Source organism: Psammomys obesus, unplaced genomic scaffold, assembly GCF_907164565.1.
Source record: "Psammomys obesus unplaced genomic scaffold, mPsaObe1.curated_primary_1811, whole genome shotgun sequence".
Lineage (NCBI taxonomy): Eukaryota > Metazoa > Chordata > Mammalia > Rodentia > Muridae > Psammomys > Psammomys obesus.
The window spans coordinates 9,246,497-9,257,905 of NW_026596152.1; the positions used below are offsets into that span (position 1 = coordinate 9,246,497).

Genomic DNA, 11,409 nt, shown 5'->3' on the forward strand with positions numbered 1-11,409 from the left:
GACAGAAGTCAGGGCGAGGTGTAGCCCCAACACACACCCCATCACCCACACTGTGGTGCTAAAACCCGATAATCTATTCAAATCGCAGATCTATCAATAATTAGGTCATGAGTGAATGGACCTGGAATTACCCTCACAGACATGCTCTAAATAAAGTGTGCTTGGTTAATCTATACATCTCTCGAGCCAACCAGGCTGGCCACCAAGATTGAACATTACAGTATCTTATACTGAAAAAACAAAACTCTCTCAGCCCTTGTAGTCTCAGCTAAAAAGCACTTTACCAAGAAAGCCTTCCTTGTATCCCTCCACTTCCTCCCTCTGTGGCTGATCCCATTATACATTCCCATGGAACTCTCTACTGATCCATACAGCACACAGCACAAACATAATTAATATTTAATCTTCATGATCTATTTACTATCTCTTGAGAACTCTATCAACTTCGATCCTTTTGGTGCCTTTATCTACCAAGCACATTGACAGTACACGGCAGGTATTCAATAAATACCTATCAAAGAAAGTGGAATGAGAGTGTGGTTCAATCAAAGACCACTTGCCTAGAATGCTTGAATCCCTGGAAGGAAAGGGAGGGGAAGATTAAAAATAGCAGTAGCTGGGCAGTGGTGGTGCACATCTTTAATCCATGCACTTCGGAGACAGAGGCAGGCAGATCTCTGAACTTGAGGCCAGCCTGGTCTACAGAGAGAGTTCCCAGGATAGCAAAGGCTACACACAGAAACCCTGTCTTGAAACAAAACAAAAGAAAAAAAATAGCAACAATAGCATTCCAAGCTAAGGCAGATCCCAGTTCTCCTGAGTTTCAGCTCAATCTCAAGTCACAGTCCTCCAAGGATGGTCTCTTTTGTGGTAAAATGGCTAATAACAACAATTGGGGCTGTCTGTATCACTGCACCGAAGTCACTCAACATCAATCCTGTCAACCCTCAAATCACTACGTCCATGTGACAGCCGTGCACTAGTTGACTAGAGCTGAGACCATGTTCCCTTAATGGGTGTGTTATGCCACAAATGTTCTTTCCCAAAACCCCTCTGTAACACTAGCTTCGATACACATCTTTACAACTTTACAACATACCTAAGTACAGCCATTTTGGCCAATGATAGACCAAATACATGATGACGATGGCCTATAAAGTTACATAGTCTAGGGGCTGGAGAGATGCCTCAGAGGTTAAGAGCACTGTCTGTTCTTCCAAAGGTCCTGAGTTCAATTCCCAGCAACCACATGGTGGCTCAAAACCATCTATAATGAGATCTGGTGACCTCTTCTGCTGTGCAGGCATACAGACAGAATATTGTATACATAACAAAAAATAAAACTCTTTTAAAAAGTACAGTCTATCAGGTGATGTTGTGGCAATGCTGGTTTATGCAAATACATAATCAGATGTTTATGTAATGACAGCATTGTATCCAACTGCTAAGCTGCACATAGCTGTATTTGGTACAAGACTCTGAAACAGATTGGCTTATAAAGCCAAGAACCATCCTGGGTATGAACGATCATGTACTCACAGATCCAGCTTGCACACTTCTGTGTACAGCATCAGGTTCTTTTTTAAAAAAAAAAAAAAAAAAAAAAGGACATCATGGGCAAGCAAAATGGGCCAGTGAATAGAAGCCCTTGTCAGCCTGACAACCTGAATCCAATCCTTGGGTTCCACGTGCTGGAAGAACAGAACTTCCCAAAGCAAAGCATAGCAAGAACCAATGCCCGTAGGAGAGAGAGTTCCAAACGTGGGGTAAAATCTCTAAGGCCGCCCAGTTCTACTGTGTGTTCTTGGCCCAAGATACCCAGATAAGACAAAGCCATTCACCTTTGGGATAAATGCCCTGTATCTCTGCAGTAAACCCCCGTGCCTCGGAGAGACATCTGTTCTCTGTGCTTTTCTTCAGCATCCCACTTTGTGGTACGTTCTTCAGTCCCCCACATCCTCCTTTAACTTTGCTGTGGTCCCCTCTTAGTTTTTCTCATTTAGACAACACATCATTTAACTTTTCTGACCTTCAGTTTCTTCATCCATAAAAATAAGAAGTGTCAGGCAGGGGAGTGCACACCTGCAGTCCCAGCACTCATGTAGCTCGTTTTTAAAAACTCTGCTTTACTGGGGGTTCCTTAAAGCGTCTCTCCTCCAACCCCCCAACCCTAAGTAGGAGAGAGGAAGGTGAGTGGGGAGAGGGGGTACAGACTCCTTTCCTTCTCCCGGCTGTTTAGGGTTGATGGTTCCCCTGGGGCTACACCAATCTCCGTCCACAGTAAAGGCAGGAGGTAGTCTCCTCCAAGCACGGCACTGAAACATTTCCCACACCGTCTGTCACTCCAAACTGCTACATGCTACACCACTTCCCTCTCCTGGCTCTCATACTTATATCCCTCAGAGTCCTGGGCCTCTCTGTTCCACACGGGCAGGCCATTACCAACTGGCAAAGACCCTGACACACATGAGACAGTTATCAGCTGTGGACAAACTAAAGCCCAAACTAAAATCCCACACTTGGGATTAAAACAAAAACATATTTACATAACTGAGTTTCTTTTCTTTCTTTCTTTTTTTTTTTTTTTCTTTTTATGGTTTTTCAAGACAGGGTTTCTCTGTGTAGCCTTGACTGTCCTGGGGCTTGCTCTGTAGGCCAGGCTAGCCTCAAACTCACAGAAATCCACCTGCTTCTGCCTTCCAACTGCTGGGATTAAAGGCATGCACCACCACTGCCCAGCTAACATAACTGAGTTTTAAAAGAAACCAAAACTTCCATTACACACTCAGGAGGCTAAAACAGAGGGATGAGCTTCGGCCAGCCAGGGCTCCACAATGAGACTGTAAAATAAAGGAGGGGAATAAAGGAACTAAGCTACATTTTTCTCTTAGATAAGCATTTGATGTGTTTCTAGCACATGGTAACTTTGTTTTACTGTTCTTTCCAAATTCCTAATTAGTCTGTAACTCAGAAAAAAATTTGAGCAAAGATCCCTTCCAATACAGCAAGTGGTTTTTCAGAGTCTGTTCTCTATAATAAAAAAAAGTCTACCTATCCTACTAATCAATGTACAGAATAAAAATAAATGATCCCAAACAAACTCTAAATGTTGAGAAAAAATTAAACAATCGAGGGAGGGGGCGGTCACACAGCTCATGAAATGGGAAACTTGTAAGTCTGAAAGCTCATAAAACTTTACAATACCTATCCCATGAGTAAATAACGGCTGGGAAGAGGTCAGAGAGCAAAGGATTGCTGACAGAGAGGAGACTGCTCAGTGGTGTAGTTGCCTGCAAGTTGAGACATTGAGGCCAATGTCTCATCCTGGGGGATGGGCATGTCAGTGATACAGCTGCCTCTGCACTGTTCCTGTTCCCCTCACCCAGGCTCCAGTAAGTCACCCTAATAAACTCACCGGTTTACCAAGCTGGACTCGGATGGGATCATTCCTTTAATCTGTCATTGCTCTCTATATGGGATGAAAAGGCATTTTTATATCTCCAGAAAAAGTAACTCTACCAGGGGTCTGGCCTCCAGTTCCTGCCTTGGAGTAGGTGGAACTACAGGCACCCTCCAAGTGTGTGGTATTAGGGTTTGAGGATGAATCTGGGCCTCCATACTAAGCCCATGCACAGCACTGAGATACATAGACTTTCAATGCAGTTTCATTTACAATGACCAACTCAAAGGAAATCTCCCTGCCCCCCCCCCCCAATAAGCACAACTTTTGCATAGAGGCATGTGTCTAAAAGCCTGTTCCATCATTGATTTGCTGCAGCTTTAGCTTTCTGGACTCTTCTGAAATGTGGCAATACCACTGACTTTACTGTAGTGATGAGGAGGATGGGTATCTACGACCACAGTGGGTGCTGCAGTCAGTGTCCCTGCTGTGCTTCTAAACCAAGCAGATCTTCATGGCTAATTCCAACTGTATCGCTAAGGGATCCTCCCTGCCACCTGCTACTTTTCTAGAGCTTTCTTCTGCCCCTAAAAGACTGAATAGCCCTCACAGACAATTCCATAAAAGTAACAAGTATGTGTACATTCGAGGTACAGAGATAACTACGGGAAGTATCTCTGTTACAAATGTCTAGGGGGCTTGCTGTTTGAAGGGCCTGCTATGGTGTGCTCGAGTTCATTGCCGAGAGCCAAGCCAAGGGCTTCCTTCCCTGCTGGGAAGCTCTGAGGACAGAGGGTCAAGTCCACGAAGTTTGTGGCTATCTACAGTGGAGACTCTGTTAACTGCTATGTTGATATCGCCTGTACTGTGTGTGGCTCACACAGGATGTGCTGAGCATTGAAGTAAAGATCAGGCCGCCCACGTGGTAAGATCAGCCCTAAGAAGCCGCTGCCTGTCCATGTGAGCATCCTGAAACCTAAAGAGGAGATCCTACCCATCACCCCCATCTCAAAAGTTCAGGGAAGTCAGGGCCAAATGCCATGCCCCGGCCAGTGCCTACAGGGTCTTGGCACCTTCATCTGGAGGCTGGATGTGGCTCTGTGAAACATTTAATAAAACGTCACACAGAGACAAGATTAGATACCCCTCCCCCCGAGAGATTGTGCAAGGTCGTGTTCGTGTGGAAAGGCGTATGTCTCAACTCTCAAGTCACTATACTGAAGGCTTATGAGAGAATTTTATGTGTTGAGTACGTGCAGCCACCAGTTAAGCCCTTGCAAGCGAAATCTCATTTACACTTCACTACTGTCATATCCCTAAAGTTTTAACTGAAGAAACGGTCGCTGAATGTGTATGACATCCGCCCAAAGTTGCACCCTCTAAGCGGCACAGCTAGGCCTGAAAGAACGTCTAATCTAAAAAAAAAAAAAAAACAAAAAAAAACCACAAAACTATTCCCATGGATGTTCCAAAATTAGTCCCCCCCCCGCCCTTCCGAAAACCCCGATCTTCTTTTCTAATAGCAAACCCCCCCCCCCCCCCGGGGGGGGGGGGTGCCACCGGCTCGGGCGCTCCAGCCCTGGCTCACGCATTCCCACAAGCCGACGCAGCTTGCGAGCTAGCCCGCTCCGGCCACAGGTGCCCTTCGCGGGCTCCGACACGCACACACAGATCAGGCGACCTCAGCGATGAGCACGCCCAGACAGCAATCCAGTCCAGTCCCGGAGCCTGAAACCCAGCTTCCTTCAAAGTGGGGCGCCGCGGGGAACCGGAAGCCATCAGGGCCCACGGCCTCCCTCCAGCGTGCCCCTCCTCTCCCGGATCTGAATCTGATGCACCGAGAGCCTCGGGGCACTGTCCTCCTCGTTCTCCCACACCAAAAGCTTCTTACAACCCCTGTCCTTTACCTAGTGGTCGGAGAGACCATGGTCAATCAACTTCATCCTCCCGCCTCGGAATTGACGTCATGCAGCTTGGCTCCGTCCAATCACAACACTTGGGACGCACATGCGCTTTGGAGATGCACCACCCTCCAGGCGTAAGGTTTATTATTTGAGGTCTGGGTGAAGGTTTAAGTCCTTTCCCTTAAGTCTTCCGGAGGGAAATTCTGAGTAGTGCTTTGGGTTCCATAGATTTTCAGAAAAGCCAAATTTACGCTGCAAAGCAAGACAGATGTCATATTGCTGTTATCCCAGCACTTGGGAAGTGGAGGGAGGAAGCTCAGGAATTCAGCATCCCCTTCGAGCTAGGCGACAGGACACTCTCAAAAAGCGAAAGTAAATCTACAGCTGTCCAGATTGTTGTAAAGAGCGATGTGATGTTAATACAAAGATGAGGGGACGGTTATCAGTTAAAAAGAGAGAGAGATTAGAAACAAACCTACACACAAGTCATCACTTTCTCTCCCAACAAGTAGCCACGGTTACCACAGTTAGGAACGAATAGCGCTAGACCTACCAACTGGGGCCCCGAGATACAACCTTCTGTTTAAGGCAGGGTCTCACTGTATATGTAGCACACGTGGTCCTCATTCTCCCGCTTCAACCTCCTGAAAGCAGAGGTCACATACCACCACACCTAGCAAGACTTTTACCTTATGCAAAAGAATTCTAGACAGTGCACTGACCTAAACGTAAAAAGCACAACTCCAGACAATAGTACACTATCATAGCCATAGAGAGGAAAAATAGGAAAGGACTGATAAAAATTAACATAGCAGGAATTTGAATAGGCACGTGAATCTCTGCGAGTTCGAGAATAGACTGATCTACATAGTGAATTTTAGGACAGCCAGAGCTACAGAGAGACCCTGTCTCATAATAATATAAATTTATTAAAAAATAATATAAAGACACAACAGAATGAAAATGCAATAAGATTTGTAATACATATATCTGGAAGTAAATTTTATTTAGAAAGATACAAAGCTTTATTTTATTTCCATTGTATATTCATTACATATGGGATGAGGTTAAATAAAGATATTTTCATACAAGTTTATAATTTATAATGTACTTTGGGTATATTCCTCTCCATCCTCTTTACCCTCCCCTTTCTCATCCCCTTATCATCATGCAATTAGCTGTGTATGTCTTTCTACAGCTATCATTCCTAATTCATCAATTATGTTTATATTAAAATCCTTATAAGTATCCACATATTCTGGAAAAATAGTGTAATGTTTATTTTGTTGTTGCTTTTTTTTTTTTTTCTTACTTTTATTTTGAGAGATAGGATTTTCCTAAGTTTCCCAGCCTGGATTCAATGCACTCAACCCATCCTCCTGCCTCAGCCTCCTGAGTAATGTTACTTTTTAAATCTTTATGTGTATGGCTATCTTACCTGCATGGATGTCTATGGACCAACTGTGTGGCAGGTGCCCAGAGTCTCCAGAAGAGGGCATCAGATATCCTAAGACTGGAGCCCTGGCTGTCCTGGATCTCCTCTCGAACTCACTGAGATCCACCTGCCTCTGCCTCCTGAGTGCTGGGATTAAAGGTGAGTACCACAACCACCTGGCTGAATGGGTGAAATTTAAAACAGAAAAACATGACTAGGTACATAGTTCAGAAATGGAACATGTGCCTAAACTCAAGTTGTCAATCAAACCTATAACAATTTTTTCTCCTTCTTATGTTTTTTTAAACATCTGTTTGCATGTACACCTACATGCCAGAGAAGAACATCAGGTACCTTTATAAATGGCCATGAACCACCATGTGGTTGCTGAGAATTGAACTCAGGACCTCTGGAAGAACAGCCAGGGATCTTAACACTGAGCCATCTCACCAGCCCCACATGGAGCTGCTGCTTTGTATTGAAACTAAAGAGGTGTGTGTGTCTCTGTGTGTGTATTGGAATAGATAACTTAGCTTCACAGGTTCAGTCCCTCTAGACCCCATATATGCATATACATATAAGTATATATATTCTATCAAATCTCTCATATATGTATGTATGTATGTGTATATATATATATATATATGATGTATATGTGTGTACTTTATTAGATTAGCTTATAGGATACAGTCCAGTTTATCCAACAATGTCCATCTCATGATAGAAAAGCCAACAATCTGGTAGTTCAGTTCATAAGGCTGGCTGTCTTAGCAGTTCCAATCTGGTGCTGGAGTCCAGGTTTTCAGTCTACATTGGAATCCTAAAGAAGTTGGATTTGACACCGGCCCCAGAAACAGGACAGATGAACTTGCCAGCAAGAGTGAGAGCAAGCAGGCAGAAGAGCAAAGCTACCTTCTTTCGTGTTCTTTTATCTGGGTTGATATCAGAAGGTGTGGCCCTGATTTAGGATGGGTCTTCCTACTTCAAATAACCTGATTAAGGAAAATCCCTCTCAAGAGTGCCTTGTGTCCCAGTTAGTTTCAGATGTATCAAGCTAACAACCACGATTAGCTATCATGGTCTCTAATGAGGTCCCAGGAGATGTAACAGCTTTAGGGAACAAGAGATTACTTCTGCCCTATTAGCTCTCAACTCCTGCTCCACACGTTGTACAGGACGATCCTCTGAGTCTATCTGCCACCATCTTCAGGAGTTTATGGGAGCCTGCTCAAAACTGATCATCCGTGAAGGAGGGTGTGGGAAAGGTCATAGAACCCTCACCTGAGTATCCAGCCACACCCCCAACAAATTGAATACAGTACTGTCCTTGGGGCCTGGGAGGAGGGACTAGAGTCTATAGGTAAGAATCTGGAGAAGGGAGCTCCAGCTATGGGGCCATGGGTTGAGCATCATCCCTGAAGGAAGCAGACTTTCCAGTATGACTGCTTTAAGGTCACTTTCCTGCCTGTAACCCCTGAACAACGGCTCTGTAAGCAGGTCTACGAATCGGTTCCCCTCAGGTGTACATTGGTGGGATTGTAAGACCTGGAGTCTCACTGCTCAGGAGCTCAGGATCACGCCCTTTCCAGGAACTCTCACAGACCACAACTCAATGCAAAAGCAAGAGGTTTTATTGCTATCGCGATAGGGTCGCCCCTCCAAAGATAGGAGACGACCCCGAACATGCAAAGCACAGGGTTTTTATACCTGAAAATCAAACCACTTTGCTCTATAGTTTACAGCTGGTTGTAGATAGTTTACAGCTGGTTGTTTCTCAGAACAGTTCACCCCTTCAAGAGCTATCTACACCTGCCTTCAATTCAAATGATCACAGTTGTTCTTCTCATTCCCAGGTGGCCCCTCATTCCCAGGTGGTCCCTCAGGATCAGACTTTGGTTTGTCCCTGGGACCCTGAGTGGTGGGCAGATATTTCTTAGCACACTCTACAAACCCCAGGGTGAAAATTCTTGGAATAAGCAGTACCAAGAAGATTGATGTTCTGCCTTCCATTACCATGGAATCAAGGAGAAAAGTTGCTTGGGGAAATTGAGACAAACAAGCTTAAGGAATGTCTTAGCCACCTTGGGCTCTACCTGGTTTGACCTGTGTACACACCCTTCTTCTAATAATGCACTTGACAGCCTAGAACACTTATCTGAATGTACAATACACACACTGCCTCTCCAAACAATGCACCCAGCAACTTGATAGCAACCTAGGGAATCCACCTGCATCAGGCTGCATGCACAATAGAATAAGTTTTCCTTGCTGGTCAGTGGTGACGCATGCCTTTAATCACAGCACCCAGGAGGCAGAAGCAGGAAGATCTCGGTGCGTTTGAGGCCAGCCTGATCTATAGACCTAGTTCTAGGACAGCAGGGCTACACAGTAAACCCTGTCTCTATCTCAGAAGAAAAATAGTTTCCCTTAATTATCATTAAACTTAGCAGGGCACAGTGACCCATGTCTGTAATCCCAGCACTCAGGGAGGCAGAGGCAGGTGGATCTCTGTGAGTTCGAGGCCAGCATGGTCTGCAAAGTGACTCCAGGACAGCCAAGGCTACACAGAGAAACCCTGTCTCAAAAAAACAAAGCAAAACAAAAATCATTAAACTTAGATTCTATTCTGTTTCACTTATGTTCAGGTACAAGAGAAGGAAGGTCAATCCAGCCTAAATTAGTTTTAGGTGTACAGGTAAAGTGAGCCTTCAAAATGAACTTTTAGGGGAAATCTCCTATTTGCCATTCTCTATGCCTATGCATACTTGGGTACACATATGATTAAAAGTAGACAATTCTAGGACATTGCTGTCAAATGCTACTCTTTGAGCACACAGCTGTCATCATCATCAAAACCCAAATGATCCAGCCTGTTGGCATTCCCACGCAGGAGGAGGAGGTATAGAGTCTCTGGATTCGGGCCTTAGCCAACAGCGGTGGTAGAAAACAAATAGTTTTGTTAATGATGAAGCATTGAGCCAAAAAGTGGTGTGCATCAAGCAATCCTTCACATGACTATGAAACCAGAAAGAAATCTTACTTCCTTATATAGCCAAACTGTTATGGCCCAACGTATATGCTATGTCCCAGATAAACAATTAGTCCTGAAGTAAACAGTGTTGACAACACTGTCATATATTTGGTCCTTACCCTTTCCAGTAATTTGTGTGGCCCTCTGTGTAAAGATAAGACCAAAAATAAAAAGCGAAATACTGTATTCTAGCAGTGGGATTCTAACAACTTGGAGCCTGAGGACGTGATGATTTCTTATCTATCTATCTATCTATCTATCTATCTATCTATCTATTTATTTATTTAGGTTTTTCTAGACAGGGTTTCTCTGTGTAGCCTTGACTGTCCTGGGCTCGCTTTGTAGACCAGGCTGACCTCAAACTCACAGAGATCTGCCTGGCTCTGCCTCCCTTGTGCTGGGACTGAAGATGAGTGCCACCACACCCAGGTATGATGATTTCTAATACATTAAACAGACACTTAGAACTTAATGACTAATGTTCTCTGGCACTTCACTTAATGGCCAGTCTCAGGGAGGACTTTAGTTAATGAGTTGCCAAAAGAAAACAAAACAAAAACCAGACTTTACTAGAATTCTCTATAGAGCCAACTTTTGATTCTTCTGCCTCTACCTCCTCAGTACTGGGACAGGATTGCCCCACCATGGCCAATTTGTGCAGTGTTGGGGATGGAACTTCTTACAAACTTGCACTTTATCAACTGAGCTCTATTGCCCATCCCCACAGTATCTGCCTTTATTAAACTTTTATAACGTGGCCAAGAGAGCTGGCTCATCAGGGAAAAGCACTAGCCACTAAGCCTGACAACCTGAGTTCAATTTCCAAAGTTCCCTTTACACCTCCACATATTCATCGTGCCCCCCTCCCCCGTACATAAATCAATGTAATTTTTAAAATGTTTGTATCAATTTTGGCCTGGTGAACTTTACTCTCAGCATGTTAGCTATTTCAGTCACAGCAAGCTATGCTATTTTTTTTTTTTTAGTTGTATTTTTTTTTCTCCTTTATTTTTATGGATGGTACACATGAATGAAGTGCCTGAGGAGGCCGGAGGAGGGTGTCTGATCCCCAGGATTGAAGTTACAGATGGCTGTGATCCACCACGTAGGTGCTGTGAACTGACCCCAGGTTCTCTTGAAGAACAGCCAGTGTTCCTAACTGATGACCCACCTCTCCAGCCCAGGGTTTTTGCTTTTGCTGTTTGTTATTTTGGTCTAGGTCTCACTACGTAGCAGAGACTGGCCTCAAACTCCTAATCCTTTCCCAGCTGCCCAAATTTTAGGATTATAGACATGGGTCACAACATTAGGGTTTTTGTTTGTGTGTGTGTGTGTGTTGTTTTGTTTTTCTAGATAGGGTTTCTCTGTGTAGCCCTGGCTATCCTGGACCTCGCTCTGTAGACCAGGCTGGCCTGGGTGTGGTGGCACACACCTTTAATCCCAACACCTGGGAGGCAGAGGTAGGTGGATCTCTGTGAGTTTGAGGTCAACCTGGTCTACAAAGAGAGTCTAGGACAGCCAAGGCTATACAGAGAAACCATGTCTCAAATAAATAAACAAGCAAACAAACAAAAAACAAAGAGAAGAAGAAGAAGAAGAAGAAGAAGAAGAAGAAGAAGAAGAAGAAGAAGAAGAAGAA

General features: G+C 44.4%; 1 protein-coding gene across 3 annotated transcripts in view; it reads right to left on the reverse strand.

The window, feature by feature from the left end:
• Dhrs7b (dehydrogenase/reductase 7B) overlaps nucleotides 1–5,388 on the reverse strand; it is a 32,695-nt gene extending 27,307 nt beyond the window's left edge. Inside the window, exons 1-2 of one of the 3 annotated variants that reach the window (XM_055594094.1) lie at nucleotides 5,066–5,268; nucleotides 3,416–3,469 (exon numbers count right to left, since the gene is read on the reverse strand). In XM_055594094.1, the coding sequence (XP_055450069.1) occupies nucleotides 3,416–3,447 (32 nt within the window). In that variant the 5' untranslated portion in view covers nucleotides 3,448–3,469; nucleotides 5,066–5,268. Of the gene's footprint in view, nucleotides 1–3,415; nucleotides 3,470–5,065; nucleotides 5,269–5,307 lie in introns of those variants that run through there. The other 2 variants (XM_055594096.1, XM_055594097.1) reach the window with 2 other exon arrangements.
• Between the last annotated feature and the right edge of the window lie 6,021 nt (nucleotides 5,389–11,409).